Source organism: Hemiscyllium ocellatum, chromosome 28 (assembly GCF_020745735.1).
Source record: "Hemiscyllium ocellatum isolate sHemOce1 chromosome 28, sHemOce1.pat.X.cur, whole genome shotgun sequence".
Lineage (NCBI taxonomy): Eukaryota > Metazoa > Chordata > Chondrichthyes > Orectolobiformes > Hemiscylliidae > Hemiscyllium > Hemiscyllium ocellatum.
Window position 1 is genome coordinate 8,816,573 of NC_083428.1, and position 19,401 is coordinate 8,835,973.

General features: G+C 43.9%; 1 protein-coding gene across 1 annotated transcript; it reads left to right on the forward strand.

Moving 5' to 3' along the window:
- On the forward strand, window positions 1-17,318 carry LOC132828989 (zinc finger protein 367-like). The gene is made up of 5 exons (XM_060846238.1): window positions 1-297; window positions 6,751-6,901; window positions 11,826-11,945; window positions 13,245-13,386; window positions 14,943-17,318. Exons 1-5 carry the CDS (start codon window positions 52-54, stop codon window positions 15,166-15,168), a joined length of 885 nt encoding a protein of 294 aa, XP_060702221.1. The 5' UTR covers window positions 1-51; the 3' UTR covers window positions 15,169-17,318.
- The last annotated feature ends 2,083 nt before the right edge of the window (window positions 17,319-19,401 follow it).

The following is a 19,401-nucleotide window of genomic DNA, read 5'->3' on the forward strand; positions in this document are numbered from 1 at the left end:
CAGAAGGACTTGGATTTTCCATCTTTTCCTTGGAAAGAGAAGAAGAATTCAATGTATATCATTATGTCCGGGAGTGCGAGTTGTAATTCGCCCAAGCGGATGGTTGTCTCTGTCATTAAAGCCACACCCTTTCAATCCAAGTGTGGCACCGAGGAATTAAATTTGGGGGATTTCTCAATGGTTTTTCCCTACAAATGGCCGGAAAACTCCAACAGTATGAGTCTGAGTCCGACCCCCAGCATTGGATCGACAGGGTCCGCTTCGCCCAGGCAGAGTCCTGATATCGCCGCCTACAAGGTAAAGGAGGCTTGGGTTCTCTTATTCCTGTCGCATAAACAGATCTTCGTGGAAATGTGCTGCACAGCTAAGGCGCTGTCATCCCATTCCTGAGAATATCTAACCCGGCAGAAAGAAATACAACAGAAGGGAAAAGAGAGTGAGATTATACATACAGTAAACTTGCACTTGTCAGCAGTAGCTTAAAATACAGCTGTACCAAGTCTTTGCAGATTATATTTAATTTGTAATAGGAACAGTGCCAGGGGAAGCCCAGTAGATCTAGCGACATGTTTGGAGAAACAGTTTATATTTCGGGACAGATATGACTTTCCTTCGAGACTTTTAATTTATAGCCTGTGGGCAACAGATTTACTGAAATCTACTTGCTGTTCATTTCCACCCCGCCCACCCACGACGAGTGTGGATTTCAGAATATTGAAAATAATCTTATTGACAAATATAACTGATCTAACGATTCAACTTCCAGATTTATCACTTCTTTTGCTCTTCTCTGACTGCTGTACTTACTTTCTCAATTTGAAAATGATTGCTTGCAATGTTTCCCCTTTCTCTCTGATGGTGAACTTGTATAGTAAAATTTTAAGCCGGGAGTTCCTTCCTAATGAACTAATATCATTTGAGATTAGTGCTTCGTTTCTAATTTCTTTTGAATAGCCTGAAATTGCAAATGTGGAACGCGCCAAAAATGTAACAGGCGCCAAGGTTCCATCTCCATGGAGACGGGACACAGGTGGCCACGCCCCCCTGCTTGTTATTGGCTACTGTCGGTGGGAGCGTCAATTCAAACTCGAGGGATTCCTAGGGGATTCTTGTAAGGAGAGTTTAAATAAATCCTCACCCTTTTTATGTGCAATTCTCAGTTTATTCCATTTGCAGCGATCTAATCTTCACTGATTGCAGTCTGTACATTGTCAGCTTTTGAAACTCTCTTTCTGTCTTCAGAAATCCATTCATCAAAAGTTGGTGGAAGCAGAGTCACAGGTTTACAAAAGGGAAATAGACCCATCGGTCCAACTCAGTTCATGCTGTCTGGATATCCTAAAACAATCTAGTCCCATTTACCAGAATTAGGCCCTCTAAACCCTTCCTATTCATATACCCATCCAAATGCCTTGTAAATGTTGTAATTATACCAACCTCCACTGCTTCTTCTGGCAGCTCATTCCAATCACAGACCACCCCTGCATGAACATATTGTCCCTCAGGTTCCTTTGGGCAGCACAGTGGCTCAGTGGTTAGCACTGCTGCCTCACAGCTCCAGGGACCCAGGTTCGATTCCAGCCTCGGGCAACTATCTGTGTGGAGTTTGCACATTCTCCCCATGTCTGCGTGAGTTTCCTCCGGGTGCTCTGGTCTCCTCCCACAGTCACAAAGATGTGCAGGTGAATTGGCCGTGCTAAATTGCTGCAAATGTGTTGCTGGTCAAAGCACAGCAGGTTAGGCAGCATCTCAGGAATAGAGAATTCGACGTTTCGAGCATAAGCCCTTCATCAGGAATAAGAGAGAGAGAGCCAAGCCGGCTGAGATAAAAGGTAGGGAGGAGGGACTAGGGGGAGGGGCGATGGAGGTGGGATAGGTGGAAGGAGGTCAAGGTGAGGGTGATAGGCCGGAGTGGGGTGGGGGCGGAGAGGTCAGGAAGAGGATTGCAGGTTAGGAGGGCGGTGCTGAGTTGAGGGAACCGACTGAGACAAGGTGGGGGGAGGGGAAATGAGGAAGCTGGAGAAATCTGAATTCATACCTTGTGGTTGGAGGGTTCCCAGGCGGAAGATGAGGCGCTCCTCCTCCAGCCGTCGTGTAGTTGTGTTCTGCCGGTGGAGGAGTCCAAGGACCTGCATGTCCTCGGTGGAGTGGGAGGGGGAGTTAAAGTGTTGAGCCACGGGGTGATTGGGTTGGTTGGTTCGGGCGGCCCAGAGGTGTTCTCTGAAGCGTTCCGCAAGTAAGCGGCCTGTCTCACCAATATAGAGGAGGCCACATCGGGTGCAGCGGATGCAATAGATGATGTGTGTGGAGGTACAGGTGAACTTGTGGCGGATATGGAAGGATCCCTTGGGGCCTTGGAGGGAAGTGAGTGTGGAGGTGTGGGCGCAAGTTTTACATTTCCTGCGGTTGCAGGGGAAGGTGCCGGGGGTGGAGGTTGGGTTGGTGGGGGGTGTGGATCTGACAAGGGAGTCACGAAGGGAGTGGTCCTTGCGGAACGCTGATAGGGGAGGGGAGGGAAATATATCCTTGGTGGTGGGGTCCGTTTGGAGGTGGCGGAAATGGCGGCGGATAATACGTTGTATGCGCAGGTTGGTGGGGTGGTAGGTGAGAACCAGTGGGGTTCTGTCTTGGTGGCGGTTGGAGGAGCGGGGCTCAAGGGCGGAGGAGCGGGAAGTGGAGGAGATGCGGTGGAGGGCATCGTCGATCACGTCTGGGGGGAATCTGCGGTCCTTGAAGAAGGAGGCCATCTGGGTTGTGCGGTGTTGGAATTGGTCCTCCTGGGAGCAGATGCGGCGGAGACGAAGGAATTGCCCTAGTGTTAGGTGCATTAGTCAGAGGTAAATGGGTCTGGGGAGGTTAATCTTCGGAGGCTTGGTGTGGATTGGTTGGGCCGAAGGGCCTGTTTCCACACTGTAGGGAATCTAATCTAAATCTTTAATCTACGCCGTCTAACCACCCCACTACCACATGGAAAAGACCTTGTCTGTGCACCCTATCCATGCCCCTTGTGATTTTATAAACCTCAATAACATTACCCCTCAGCCTCTGACATCCCAGTGAAAACAGCCTCAAATCCTCCAACACTGGCATCATCCTTGTAAATCTTTTCTGAACCTTGTCAAGTTTCACGCCTGACTCTAGCAGGGAAGCCAGAACTGTGCGCCTGAATTTTTTTTTGATGTAGATGGATTCTTGATCAGCAAGGAGGTGAAAGGGTCTTGGGGGCAAACAGATTGTGTTTTTTTGACGCGGTGTTAATGTCTCCAATTGAGTCACAAGGCCTGGGTTCGTGGCCGATCTGCTCCAGAAATGCGCCATTACATTCTGAATTGGGAACAAGGGTATCAATGCTGCCTGACCTGCTGTGCTTTTCCAGCACCACTCTGATCTCCAACGTCTGCAGTCCTCACTTTTGTCTAGTTGGTTTTAACCTTACTGTGAATCCTCTTGCAAGGATGCCGACCTTGAAGAAGTTCTCCTCCTCTCTCCACACAAATTTTTTTTTAGATTAGATTAGATTACTTACAGTGTGAAACAGGCCCTTTGGCCCAACAAGTCCACACCGAACCGCCGAAGCGCAACCCACCCATACCCCTACATTTACCCCTTACCTAACACTACGGGCAATTTAGCATGGCCAATTCACCTGACCAGCACATCTTTGGACTGTGGGAGGAAACCGGAGCACCCGCAGACACGGGGAGAATGTGCAAACTCCACACAGTCAGTCGCCTGAGTCGGGAATTGAACCCAGGTTTCAGGCACTGTGAGGCAGCAGTGCTAATCACTGTGCCACCGTGCCGCCTGTTAATCTCAGTGAGTTTCTCACTGCAGCCCCCAGGTTATCTTCTCTGACCTGAAGCTCTTAAAATGCTGCCTGGCCTGCTGTGCTTTTCCATCACCACTCTGATCTAAACAAGGATATCAAGTCAGACATAAGAACTTGGAATGGTTTAGGCAATCCAGCCCCTTGAGTCTGCTCTGCCATTCACTATAATCATGGCTGGTCTCATCTTGGCCTCAACTCCACTCTCCTGCTTTTCTACTAATTAAAAATCTATCTTTTCCTGAAACTTACTCAGTACCCATTATCTACTGCGTTTTGTAGTCGTGATGATTTTATTGAAAGCTAGTGCAGGGCTGAATGGCCTACTCCTAGTTTATATGCATGGGGGAAGCATAGGAAAGTACGGGTTGCGTGTTAGAAAATCCCTCCAGTCTTCAAAACTATTACCCACCACTTAATACCTTTCCAAATCTCTCCTCTCTACTTTCTGCAGTCAAAGGGGCACGGTGGCTCAGTGGTTAGCACTGCTGCCTCACAGCGCCAGGGATCCGGGTTCGATTCCAGCCTCGGGTAACTGACTGTGTGGAGTTTGATTAGATTACTTACAGTGTGGAAACAGGCCCTTCGGCCCAACAAGTCCACACCGACCCGCAACCCACTCATACCCCTACATTTACCCCTTACCTAACACCACGGGCAATTTAACGTGGCCAATTCACCTGACCCGCACATCTTTGGACTGTGGGAGGAAACCGGAGCACCCGGAGGAAACCCACACAGACACGCGGGAGAACCTGCAAACTCCACATAGTCAGTCACCTGAGGCAGGAATTGAACCCGGGTCTCTGGAGCTGTGAGGCAGCAGTGTTAACCACTGTGCCACCGTGCTGCCCACGGTGTGTACCCTGTGTCTACATGGGCTTTCTCCTGGTGCTCCGGTTTCCTCCCACAATCCAAAGATGTGCGGGTCTGATGAAGTGGCCATGCTAAATTGCCCATAGTGTTAGGTTCATTAGTCAGGGGTAGGGGAATAGATCTGGGTGGGTTACTGTTTGGAGGGTCGGCGTGGACTTGTTGGGCCAAAGGGCCTGTTTCCATACTGTAGGGAGTCTAATTAAAATCTAATCTAAAATCTTGCATTAATGTAGCATTCTGAAAGCTGCAGAGCTAATCAAACACTTTTGAAGTGTGAGTTCAGAAAAAAGTATAAAAATGACCAAGATTTTGACCAGAGATCAAGGGAGATGAGAATTTTTTTCTGAAGCAACCAGTGTCACTTGTCTGTAACTTGATGCCTCTAAGGGTGCAAAGGCTGTGAATGATTTTCTAAAGGAAATTGCACAGACAATTGAGTGAAATCAATTTACTAGCCTACTGGTATAGAGTGTGGGGGATTGAGTCTGCTTGGACTGCTCTGCAGAGAGCCAGCATGGACTTGATGAATCAAACAGCCTCTATATATGTCGAAATGACTCTGGATTTGGGTATCACTGCCCTTCCCCAGTTGCCCTGGAAAGTGATAGTAGGTCACTGTTTAAACTGCTCAGCATTTCTAGCTAAATTGCCACTTAACAGGGTAACTAAGATTCAATCATGGCTTTTCTTTGCTAAAAAAAAAATTAGTGAAGCAGAGTTTATCAATAATCTAGAATCTTTATGCCTACTTTTATCGAGTTTTTGAAACATTCCTTCAAACTAGAGGGCATAGGTTTAGTGTGAAAGAGGAAATATTTAAAAGGGACCTTAGGGGCAACTTTATCCATATTCTAATGCAATCAATGTAGCAGACAAGTTAGGATCAGCAGAAATGCATACAAAAATAAATAAAATGAATAATTAATTTTGGCATGTTGGCCAGAATTCGGGATGAAATCCACCTAAAATTGTACAGGAAGCTCTTGCAATGTTCTGGAGTGCTCCTGATCATCCACTCAACCATTCATGGGGGTCACTTGGGTGGGGTGGAGATACTCCTGATTTCCCACATGAACATTTCACTGCGTAAGGGTAACTTCTTTGTCCGTTACAAAAATACCACCTTTACGTTCTTGCAGACTGGGACTGACTAATGGAGGTGAAAACAATGACTGCAGATGCTGGAAATCAGATTCTGGATCAGTGGTGCTGGAAGAGCACAGCAGTTCAGGCAGCATCCAACGAGCAGCGAAATCGACGTTTCGGGCAAAAGCCCTCTGACTAATGGAGGTCATGCTATTAGGCCTGTTATCTAGGAGCTCAGTGAATGATCTACGGGTTCAAATCCCATTGTGGTAGCTGGTACAATTTAAATTCAGTTCATAAATGTGGAATTGGAAGCTCATTGTCAATAATGGTGACCCTCAAACCGGCAATTGTAAGATTCCACCTAGTTTACTGATGTCCCTTTTTTGGGGAAGGAAGCCTACGTTCATACCTTGTCTGGCCCACATGTGGCTCAAGACCCACAGCAATGTGTTTGACTTTTCTTTACTGTCTTCTGAAATAGCCAAACAAAATACTCGGTGCAAGGCCAGTTATGGATGAGCAATTAATGCTAGCCTTGCCAGTGATGACCACAGCCAAGCAGAGGCTCCTGAAACCTCATTGAAAGGACATTCTTTCTTGTATGATGGAGGAGGACAGCAAACAAAACTTTCCATTTCATATGAGTTTGGTTGTGGTGGAAATCTATCACAAAGAAAAGCCTGTTACAGTAGTGGAAACAGCCCTCCAGTAGTTGTTCCCTAGGTCACTGCTACAAAGACATTCTGAACCCTTTTTAAGGCAGAGGTATTTGATTGGTAGTTAGGAACATTTAATCCTGTCCATTATTTGAATTATGTATTTCAATTATTCTCACTTGGTTCTTTAGTGTAATGTGTTAACTGCCCCACCCTTTCTAACTGTGACTGGGGAAGTGGATGTGGAATCTAACTCTGGAATATAGATGTACATCAGTAACATTCTTGGGTTATGTGTTGCAGGATGGGATGAGGCGTGGCCGACCGAGAGCAGAAATAGTCCGAGATTTGATCACCGAGGGCACCCTGTCCACCAGCCGGATCCGCTGTCATATCTGCAATCGAGTTTTCCCAAGAGAGAAATCTCTGCAAGCGCACAAAAGGACACACACTGGTATGCAGATATGGGGACAGCATTAGCATCTCATTGATCCTGTCTATGCATGTTTCACTACATTGATCATCATTATCTTTTCATTTCATACCCATCTCCTCACAGTGTCTGCTACTCTAGCTCATTCCATTTCGGGGTCTCAGTTGAGTTATACCCTTAACCCTTTCAATTCTGTCATGCTTCTTAAATCTAAAATTAATTCTGTTTGTGCTCCAGGCTACTTGATAAGGAGTTATGTATCAAATGTTAAATGCCAGACGCTAAAATGAAACAAAGAACTGAATGTTGACCACTTGAAACAAAAGAAAATAAACTGTTGAACTAACTCTTCGAGGAGAAAGTGAGGTCTGCAGATGCTGGAGGTCAGAGCTGAAAATGTGTTGCTGGAAAAGCGCAGCAGGTCAGGCAGCATCCAAGGAACAGGAGATTCAACGTTTTGGGCATAAGCCCTGATTTGAATCTCCTGTTCCTTGGATGCTGCCTGACCTGCTGCGCTTTTCCAGCAACACATTTTCAGCTGTTGAACTAACTCAGCAAGTCTGACAGCATCTGTGGAGAGAAAGCAGAGTTAATGTTTTGGGTCCAGTAACCCTTCTTCAGAACTGAAAGAAGGATCACTGGACCTGAAACATTGACTTCGCTTTTTGTCCAAATTTGCTGCCAGACCTGCTGAGTTTCTCCAACAATTTCTGTTTTTGTTTCATAAATTAAATGTTTCTTAGACAGAATCCAGGCAGATAACGTCCTACTTCAGGGTTTTATTCGGATTTAAGTACAACCAGCTCCGTGGATTAGTTACTTCCAATATCCATATACCCAGCCAAGTTATCATCAATCATCTGTTCCCTAGTTCCAACTGGCATCACTGCCAGAACATTACTAGATTATATCATCAAAGTGGTTCACCCACATGACTTTTTAATAATGTTTTAATGTTTGTGAATTTGCAGATTTCTAGTCTGGTATCACCCAACACTAATTTTACATCTTTCCTCAGCTTTCCTCTTTCTATTTTCATTTTGGTCATCAATTTTTCCAGGTTCCTGCTTGGGATCTCTGTTTTTAAAACATTGTTGAAATAACAGTTCCAGGATTGAGGAGTTGCAGCTTTGACAAAGAATTGAAAAATCAGATGCCATTGCATACGAACCGGGAACTGGAGTAGGCCACTCTGTCCCTCATATAGAGTCATAAAGATGTACAGCATGGAAACAGACCCTTCGGTCCAACCCATCCATGCCGACCAGATATCCCAACCCAATCTAGTCCCACCTGCCAGCACCCGGCCCATATCCCTCCGAACCCTTCCTATTCATATACCCAACCAAATGCCTTTTAAATGTTGCAGTTGTACCAGCCTCCAGCACTTCTTCTGGCAGCTCATTTCATACACCTACTACTCTCTGTGTGAAAACGTTGCCCCTTAGGTCTCTTTTATATCTTTCCGCTCTCACCCTAAACCTATGCCCTCTAGTTCTGGACTCCATCCCAGGGAAAAGACTTTGCCTTCTTACCCTATCCATGCCCCTCATAATTTCGTAAACCTCTATAAGGTACCCCTCAGCTTCCGATGCTCCAGGGAAAACAGCCACAGCCTGTTCAGCCTCTCCCTGTAGCTCAGATCCTCCAACCCTGGCAACATCCTTGTAAATCGTTTCTGAACCCTTTCAAGTTTCACAACATCTTTCCAATATGAAGGAGACCAGAATTGCAAGCAATATTCCAATAGTGGCCTAACCAATGTCCTGTACAGTCGCAACATGACCTCCCAACTCCTGTATTGAATACTCTGACCAATAAAGGAAACATACCAAACGTCTTCTTCACTATCCTATCTACCTGCAACTCCACTTGCAAGGAGCTATGAACCTCCACTCCAAGGTCTCTTTGTTTAGCAACACTCCCTAGGACCTTACCATTAAGTGTATAAGTTCTGCTAAGATTTGCTTTTCCAAAATGCAGCACCTCGCATTTATCTGAATTAAACACCATCTGCCACTTCTCCTGTAGTAATCTGAGGTAACCCTCTTCGCTGTCCACTACACCTCCAATTTTGGTGTCATCTGCAAACTTACTAACTGTACCTCTAATGCTTGCGTCCAAACCATTTATGTAAATTACAAAAACTGGAGGACCCAGCACCAATCCTTGTGACACTCCACTGGTCACAGGCCTCCAGTCTGAAAAACAACCCTCCACCACCACCCTCTGTCTTCTACCTTTGAGCCATTTCTGTATCCAAATGGCTAGTTCTCCCGGTATTCCATGAGATCTAACCTTGCTAATCAGTCTCCCATGGGGAACCTTGTCAAATGCCTTACTGAAGTCTATGTAGATCACATCTACCACTCTGCCCTCATCAATCTTCTTTGTTACTTCAAAAAAACTCAATCAAATTTTTGAGACATGATTTCCCACACTCAAAGCCATGTTGACTATCCCTAATCCGCCTTGCCTTTCCAAATACTTGTACATCCTGTCCCTCAGGATTCCCTCCAACAACCTGCCCACCACCGAGGTCAGGCTCACCGGTCTATAGTTCCCTGGCTTGTCCTTACCACCCTTCTTAAACAGTGGCACCACTTTTGCCATCCTCCAGTCTTCTGGCACCTCACCCGTGACTATCGATGATACAAATATCTCAGCAAGAGGCCCAGCAATCACTTCTCTAGCTTCGCACAGTGTTCTCGGGTACACCTGATCAGGTCCTGGGGAGTTGTCCACCTTTAACTGTTTCAAGACATCCAGCACTTCCTCCTCTGTAATCTGGACATTTTGCAAGATGTCACCATCTATTTCTCTACAGTCTATATCTTCCATATCCTTTTCCACAATAAATACTGATGCAAAATATTCATTTAGTATCTCCCCTATTTTCTGCAGCACCACACAAAGGCCACCTTGCTGATCTTTGAGGGCCCTATTCTGTCCCTAGTTACCCTTTTGTCCTGAATGTATTTGTAAAAACTCTTTGGATTCTCCATAATTCTATTTGCCAAAGCTATCTCATATCCCCTTGCCATTCAATAAAATCATGGCTGATCTGATAACAACCTCAACTCCACATTCTCACCTATGCCTGATCACCTTTCATTTCATGCTTATCTAGATGTTGTCTGACTTCTGACCTGTATAACTGAAATATTAATATGCTACTCTTTTATTTTTTGTTTTAAAACTTACAGGTCTTTCTGCTATGACGTGTGTTTCATTAACGCAAATTCACTGAAGCGCAATTGATGAATTGGCAGACATTGTTTCTAAGGCATGAACTTTTAAAGTGTGTGTTGGTTCCAATGTGATTCCAGCCCCATTACTTTAAATGGTGCTGTTATTATCCGATTTCTCTTATAACACTGGATTGCACGAGAACGGAACTACCACGTTATAGCAGAACTGACTTTAAGTCCCACTTCCAATAAATAATACAATTTTTAAATTGTTTTTTTTTCCTCGGAAGAGTGCAACACAGCTGTCTGCACTCTTGCTGTTACTGAAGAGAACAGTGCCAATCTTTTGACTATTCCCTAGTTCACATAAAACATAATGGCTTACCTCGCTAAGTCTTAAAGCATTCTACGACAAACAAAAATTCTTTGGTGCAGCGGATGGGACTAGATTGGGTTGGGATATCTGGTCGGCATGGATGGGTTGGACCGAAGGGTCTTTTTCTATGCTGTACATCTCTATGACTCTAACTGCTTTAAGATAAGTCTTACACAAATATTTACAAGTTCATTTCCTTCACACTAAAAAATCCAAACTTATCCTTTTAAATAGCATTTAATTGTAAACGCATGAATCATAGCCCAGAGTGTTGGTATATCACAAACAACAGTGATATGGGAGGAAGAATTATGCAGCAGTGGTTAGGATTTGGAATGTACTTGGCAGATTCACCTTTGGGTTTGAAAGTAGACTTGGAGTGGGATGACATGAGTTGCTCTTGCAGGCAGCCAGCACATTTTGATGGGCTCAATTGCCTCCATATGTATTATCTGTTCTATATTCTATATTAACAGTAAATGCAGGAAGTAGTTCAGCATTCATGGAGAGAGAAATCAAGTTAATGCCTCAGCTCTGTGATTTTTTCAGAATTATTAATGGTCAGCGATTTGAAATGTTTTATTAATCTCTCCACAGATGCTACCTGAAGTGTTGAACTTTTATTTTGCAGAATATTTATTACTTCTAATTTCCAGCAACTTCTGCTTTTTTAAAAAGAAATTATGCTGGGAATCCCCTGACTCATTTGGTCAAATGTGGCTGAGTCATGCACAGCAGGTTGTTGCAAAATTTAATTTGCACCAAGGTCATTTTATCTTAATTGATAATCTCCAACTGAATCTGGAATCATGCAGTTTAGAAACTTTAGCCAGGGCCTCTACCCTTGATTTCTGTTCATTAGTTCAACTCCTCTTCATCTTACTGTCTGACTCTGTGGACCTTAAGCCGTTGTGTACACTTCAGAGCATTAAAACATTAGTCGTTTTTTTTTGGTTACCGTTGCTTGGTATTAGCAACAAGATGGCTTTGGTAGCCTTGCTGTTCCATTCAGACTGGGTGCCTGCCTCCTTTTAGAATGGGACCAACTGAAAACATAGATCTGCTCCCGACAACAGGACCATATCTTTTTTTAAAAACAGGGCCTCATGACACATTGTGAATTCTATGACCAGAAGCTGAACATGTTGGTCCAGTTCTGCAGGGAATCAACTCTTGGGGGGCAGAGGGTCCAGTCAAAAAATAAGCATCAAATTTTTGGCTCTTCAAGAAATTTTATAGAAGTAGATACCTGTAATTGTCTTAACATTTGCCCCCCACCTGCGTGCAAGATTAGCCCATTTGTGTTCTGAAGAACAGCAAAAATCTCACCATTCAGTACTTTTTCCTTTCTCCTTTTCCCTGTTTGTGTGATGCTTAGGTGAGAGACCTTATGTGTGTGACTATCCAAGCTGTGGCAGAGCCTTTGTGCAGAGTGGGCAGCTCAAGACACATCAGCGTCTGCACACTGGAGAGAAACCATTCATCTGCTCTGAGCTGGGTGAGTGAGACTGGGATGTGAGATGTGCTGCTTCGCTGTGAGGGGTGGGGAGCGTTTAATGGACTGTTATTTTTTGAGCAGGTTTAGTGGATTGTACAACTACTCAGTACATTATACCTTGGCTGGCCCTTTATGGCTATTGTCCAGCTAAACTCCATGGTTCAGGGAGCCCTGTGCCTCGCGTCCTTCCTCCACTTCTTTTGTCCCACTATTAGGTGAGTCATCAGCTGTCTGATTCCTTCCTTTTGCCTTTCCCCTTCTCTCTTTAAATTTAAGGCTGCCTCCACTAGTTAAATTATAGAATCCCTACTGTGTGGAAACAGGCCATTCAGCCCAACAGGTCCATGCCAACACTGAGCTGCATCCCACCCACACGCACTTTCCTATCCTATCCCTTTAACCTCGCATTTCCCATGGCTACTCCACCTGATCTACACATCCCTGGACACAATGGGCAATTTACCATGACCAGCCTACCGAACCCACACATCTGCGGATTGTGGGAGGAAACCAGATCACTCTGAGAAAACCCACACAGAGATGGGGAGAATGTCTGTCTGTGTAGAGTTTGCACAGTCCCCAAGGCTGCAATTGAATCTTGGTCCCTGGCGCTGAGGGGCAGCAGTGCTAACCACTGAGCCACCATTATACTCAGGAGAATGTTAATAGAATACTCGACACAATAAATCTAATCTGATTTATTTGTGCTGGAGTTTCGTCCTTGTTTCAGGATTCCTTCTGTCACCTCTCCTGTCTTCATTTCTTTAACTACCTCCAGCCCCACAACTCTTCAATCTCTGTACACTCTGTGATTCTGGATCTTGCGTTGATTTTTAATTCTCCAGCTGACTTGGGCCCTAAATTCTGGAATTCTCCTCTTGGGAAACCTGTTTGGAAAAGGAGAGAGGAAGCGTGAGACAAAGAGGCTCCTTGAAACTTATCCCCGATCAAGGTTTTTAGGTCTTCTGGCCTAATATTTGGATCAGTGCCCAACCTTGTTTGGTAACACACTTGTCAAGCACCTTGACGTGTTGAGAATGATGATACATAAAGTGTAAATTATATCTTTATTCATTGTGATGTAGTTGATTGTGGCTGGATCTGCTCCATGTAAAAAGGCAACAATAAACTCCCAGTTTTTATCAAATTTCGTACAATTTCATTCTGGAGAGGCCAATTTCAAATAAACCTGACACATTTGTCTCGAGTCTGAGAGATTTGGTGCTGTTTCATTTTCTGTAGTGATTAGGCACAGCTTCAGTATCCCCTTTTTAATAAAGTAATGTAAATTCTCTCCAGGTTGTGTCAGCAAGTTTACACACGCCAATCGACACTGTGCAAAACACCCATATGCCCGGCTGAGGAGGCATGATGGCACAACAGAACAGGGCAAGGTCACAACTGCTGAAGAAGATAAGGCAGTGGTGGAATGGTTAACAAGGTGAGATATTGAACATTCCTGCTTCCTCCAATAACTGAACTGGGAATGTGTTTGTTTTATTGAGCATTGATTTGAGTGTTTCATGTGAGTGTTGTTGGCACCTATTCTCCTTCCCCCCCCCACCAAACAAAAATTGGCGTCTCCTATTTCCATAATTCTGTAAGAACATAGGGATTGGGAGCAGGAGTAGGCCATTTAACCCTTTGCGCTATCCCCATATCCTTTGATATGTTTAGTATCTGGAAATTTATCTGTGCACAAGAAGTATTATCTAGTTTGACTAGTATTTATTGCCCGTCTCCTACCAAAACCATCCAATGCCCTCTTGGATGCCTCAATTGAATGCCTCAACTACATTTTCAGGAAGTGCATTCCAATGTCTAACAACTTGCTGGGTGGAAAAGGTTTTACTCAATGACTAGGCCTCAACACTCTGGGGTAGGAATTCCAAAGCTTCTCTACAATCTGAATGAGGAAATTCATAAAACAGTGGGAGAGGTAAGCCATTTGGTCCTTTCAAACGGCATTAAAATATTTCAATGTTTTCGTTTTTACTAATGTTTATGGCAGAGAATTCCATAGGCTCATTACTCTCTGGGTGAAGGAATACCTCCATATCTCAGCCCAAAATGGCCTACCCCTTTTTCTGGTTCTAGACCTTCTGATCATAACCAGTCATAACCAGCTTAGTTTCTGATTGGATTCGCAGCATGGGGGCTTTGATATTATTTTAAAACTGTAGACTTTAACTCACTGGGATTGAATTAAAATTCTCTCTCTCCAATACATCATACCCAACATGAGCAGGGTCATTCCAGAGAAGTGACTGAGGCTGAGAGATTCTTGATCTGCTTAGGCCCCCTTAGTCGTAGTCATAGAGATGTGTGGCACAGAAATAGACCCTTCAGTCCAGCTTGTCCATGCTGACCAAATATCCTAAACTAATCTAGTCCCATTTGCCAGCACTTGGCCCATATTCCTCTAAATGCTTCCTATTCATATAGCATCCAGATGCCTTTTTAAATGCTGTAATTGTACCAGCCTCCACCACTTCCTCTGGCAGCTCACTCCATACACGCACCACCCTCTAGGTGATGAAGTTGCCCCTTTCTCCCTTTCTCTCAGCAGATGATTTCCTTAGTAAAATGAAGAAACTCAGAGCAGAAGTACACAGTTCAGTCCTTCAAGTCTATCCCACAGTTCAATATGCGCATGGCAGATCATCCAACTCATTACTGTCTCCCTACCTTCCATTTACTGGAGTTTGAGGTCGCAAACTTTGAGTTTTGAGATTTCAAACAATGTTTTTGTTTATCAAAGGTGCTGCGTAACTCCAAAATTGCACTGTTATAGGATTGCAGTTCAGTACTGTACTAGCAGGGAAACCTATCAACTGCTCTGCAGAAGAACATTGTAGTCCTCAGTCTATAATTACAGAAAACTAATCTATTAGGGGGTGATGGTGGCGGCAGTGCTGATATTAAACCAAACTTTGGATTTGCTGCCATTTATTTCATCCAGTCTGAGACCTTTAAATGTGTAACCCTGTTTCTCAGGTACTGGCAGAGTCGAGAGCAGCGTGCAATCCCAGCAAGGGGAGAGGTAGGCAGCCAGAAATCTGACCAGGAACAGAAAAACCCAGTGAACAGCCATCGAGAAGAGGAGAAGGAAGAGAAGGAACAATGCTATACCGGGCAGCACCTGCAGGAACAGCGAGAGCGGTGGCACGGAGCACTGGCACTTATCCAGCTGGCAAATCTCTCCACAGATCAGCTGTACTGATCAGCCTTCCACTCGCCCCCACCAACCTGCTCATACATGGCAGAGTGGGGATGGGGAAGAGGAGCAAGAAATGGCAAGTGAGCCCACTGCATGCTGTCTCTTGGAAGTCCAGCCTGTGGACTAATCTCTCTGACTGTCAGGAGCTCTCACAGGTTTCTAGGTTTTAGTCTCGACTGTTGAATAGCAAGACTGAAGATTCTGATTTGATCCTTGTCAAAACTGCATCTTCGTCTTGTTGCTCATTTGCTGTGTTTTAACTGGGGCCCTGTTGCTTCTGAATAATTAAAAATACTGTTTCAGTCACTTTTTTTTCTTAAAACCAATTTTAAAAGGAACAGTATGTGTATCAGCATTGATCTGTTTACCTGTTGCCCTCGATCCTTTACATTGTGAAGCACTCACGTATTGAATTTCTATGGCTTGAGGCAAGAACTTGTATTTCATAGAATCTATACAGTGTGGAAGAGGGCCATTTGGCCCATCAAGTCCACACTGACCTTCCAAAGAGCATCCCGCCCATACCCACCCCCTCTACTCTGTCCCTGTAATTCTGCATCTCACATGGCTAATTCACTTAAAATACACATCCCTGGACTCTGTGGGCAGTTTAAGCATGGCCAATGCACCCAACCTGCACATTTTTAGACTGTGGGAGGAAACCAGAACATCCACAGGAAATTTGAGCATAGATGGGGGGAATTGTGCGACCTCTTCAGACGGTCACCTGAGGGTGGAATTGAACCTGGATCCCTGGTACTGTGAGGCAACAGCGCTAGCCTCTGATTTATATAACTTTACAGTCAACTGGATGCTTTTTGAAGTGTAATTATTAATATATTACGGGCAAATTTCTAAGAAGCAGTAAGATAATGACCAGAGCAATTGTCAGAGCCTCAGTTTTAATGTTTTTTAAGCTCCACCTCCAGCAGTGTCATAGTCCCAATACTGTAATCGAGTGTCAACCTGAGTTGTGTGATGCATTGTGTCCACAAACCTTCAGAGTCCAAGGTGGAGAATGTCTGATCCCTATGGGGTATTTGTAGATGTTTTCTATTTCAGTGGTGTTGTGAACCTGTGAAGACAAGCTGGGTAATGGCACAGTTAGGCCAGCAGATGGAGCAATGATCACTCCAATTCCTCATCTGATTTTATGTTACCTGTTAGAATGCATTGCCGCCTACTGATGCACATAGAAACTACAGCACTTAACAACACTCCCATTAACTACAAATCTGTCATGTTAATCATAACAATTTTTTCCTGTTTTTTTCATTCAACTTGTTGTCACATGGAGGTCGGTTGGCTGAGTTGGTTGGATGGCTGATTTGAGATGCAGGGTGACGCCAATAATGCATGTAAATTCCTGCACCAACTGATCCTGCCTTCTCAACCTCACTCCCCTGAAGTGTGGTGACAATTGCATTAAACTCTCCATCAATTGTCCCTCTAATGACCGAGCAGCCCCATTGTCCTCTGGGACTATGGTAACTTTACCTAGTTGCATGTTATTACTCCACAGATATAAATATGGACTTGGGGTAATATAATGTTTTAGCTTTCTCAAGCAATTGCTATAAATGCATTTCTGTCTCATCGTCTATGCTTTGGGTTTGGAGGAGAGTATGAGGACTGGAAGGAGACAGCACAAGATTGAGGTAGAGGTGATCTCAAGGTGTTACATTAAAACAAATTGAAAACTTGTGCCAATTTAATAATGCTGGTAGTTTTTCAATATTAGTCTCCACTTCACTGCTTGAGTTGATACTTTCTCTCCCAGAAAGATTTAAAGACAGAATCCAATGAAGAATTAAAGTTAACTCCTAGAACAGGAAAAGAAACTCCTTCAATACTTCAAATGCCTCAAATTTGTACCTGATTGATGGATTATTTTGTACCTTTTTAATTGAGTGAAGAAAATGTCTATATTGCTGGTTTCCCATAATAATACAGGATTGGGAAATAGGGGGCAATGGGGAGGGACTGGTAATGGTGCAACAGAGGAGGAGAACAGCCAGAATAGGTAATGTGTGACGGGAAGTTGAAGACAAAGAGGAAAACTAGAACAATGTTGGATCAGGGAGAAAGGAATGGAGCAGAAAGAGCAGGTGTGAGTCAGGAGTACAGACAGACAAGAGGGAAAAATGGGGATGGAGAGGAATTAGAAAGAAGAGCAAGGGGGAAGGAGAATTGGGAGGGGTGGGGTCTGAGGTGTTCAATGGATGGGGAGGGAGGAGCTAGAGGAGATACCCTGATATACTGTTCTTACATGATCTTGTTCACATAGCCCATCACTGACTACTTAATTTGCAGAACAGCAATGGCACTATTTTATTTAACAAGTTCAGGAGAAATTTGGAGTAGAGATGGGTTTGTTGACAATTTTTGTTTTCACCCTGCTCACTACAGTCTCTGTTTAAGTTATACATTTGCACTACATATCTAACCACTTCCACTTGTATAAGGGGACACTTGAGGTTTGGGATTTGACTAATTGTTGTCCCCATCCCACACACACAAGACAAAGTGGATGGTTCTTTCCACTGGTTCCAGAGAAACAAACATTGGTGTTAAAATTTTGTCTGACTAATGATAACTAGTTAGCAAGATATCACTTTGACTGTTGTGTGTTGTTTGTGAGTGGATGGAAGGGGGGGAAGTAAGAAAGGAGATTTTCCTTCGTCGAGACAGGGTAGTTGGAAATGAAATGAAGATGTTTTAAATCCTCGTGTTCCTTGATAAGGGAATGTGTGGGTGTGGGGGTGTTGGTGTAAAGAAAGATGATGCAGCAGTTCAGTGAGACTGAGTGCTGCCAATGTTTCCGTTCAACTATTGTGTACAACACATTGGTGAGAAGGTGGGGTTGCAAAGAATGATATACAAATTTACCTTTAAGGTGTAAGTAAATGGTCAGGACTAAGAGACTAGCTCAAGTACAGTTTTTTAAACTCGAGATTTTTAAAAATAGTTTTGTGAGGTTTTGAAGATGAGTTTTTAATTCTAAATCAAAAGAGCTAACACCAGGCAGGTTCTACTGTTTTTAAAATTAATTCATGGGATGAGGGTGTAGCTGGCATTTAATGCCTATCTTGAACCACAGCAATCTGTGTGGTGAAGGTAGTCCCATGGTACTTGCTGGGGGAGAGTGGTCCAGTGCTGACAAAAGGACAGGGATATAATTCCAAGTTTGAATGATGTGTAGTTTGGAGACATTGCAACTATTTCTGTGCTACTGTTACCCTTGCCTTTCTAATGGAACAGAAATCACAGATTTAGGAGGTGGTGTCAAACCTGGGACATGTAAATTAATGAATAAAGTATACATTGAAGGCGTACAAATGTACTACAGAGTGGACAGATTTAAAATCATTGTTTGGGAGAAGCTTTGAAAGCATTAATTAATCTTCTGCATCAAATTCTATCCTTTGTACACTTTTTGAGCTGAATAGCTGCGTGTGGGATCTGGCTCTTGTGAATATGTAATTTAGCAAAAGGAAGATTGATTTTGACAAGGCTGTAGTTTAATTGCACTGTATATAAACTATTTAATAAATGGCAGAATAAATTTAATAAAAGGTCTTTTAGATGAAGGCAGCTGGCTTTGTTTATTCTTTTGATGCTTGTTTCTCAAGGCCTGCGATGATGCAGGTAAATTCATGTCATTACTAAATGGACTCCTGGTGAGCTAAAGCAAGATGGCTCCCCTCCCGTCCCACTGGGAGCCTAAAATAAATCGGATGCTGAAGATCTGAAACAAAAAGGCTGAAATTGCTGAAGAAATTTGGGTTCAGCAGCATCTGGAGAGAATAACAGCTAACCTTTTGCGTCCTGTGAGCCTTCTACAGAAGTGGCCTAAGTGTTTGTGCTTCACACTATCACCTACCTGGCTTCCAATCGCATTAAGTGCAATCTTACAGCACAGGAGAAGGGTCATTTGACCTATCATGCACGTGCATGATCTTCACAAAACGATATTGAGTGAGTCTCATTTTCCCAACTGTTTTATTCCCCCATCCTTTACCTGGTGACTCCAGACCCATAGCAAAGTGGTTGAGTCAAATGCCTTCTGAATCAGCCCAGAAAGCTACATAATTCAAGGGTATTAAGAGATGGGCTACAAGTGCAAGTCTTGCCAGCAGTGTTCACGTGTGGTGGAAGAATAAAGGAAAAACAAAATCAGTGGAAACCTGAACAGGAAAACAGGTTGAAACTTAAAGAAGGAGAATGACATTATCT

Bases quoted from the DNA above. Each gene is read 5' to 3' on its own strand.
- LOC132828989 (XM_060846238.1), top strand. From the start codon at position 52: ATGTATATCATTATGTCCGGGAGTGCGAGTTGTAATTCGCCCAAGCGG. The intron at 11,946-13,244 runs GTGAGTGAGACT...AATTCTCTCCAG, and splicing joins ATTCATCTGCTCTGAGCTGG to GTTGTGTCAGCAAGTTTACA. The intron at 13,387-14,942 runs GTGAGATATTGA...CCTGTTTCTCAG, and splicing joins GTGGTGGAATGGTTAACAAG to GTACTGGCAGAGTCGAGAGC.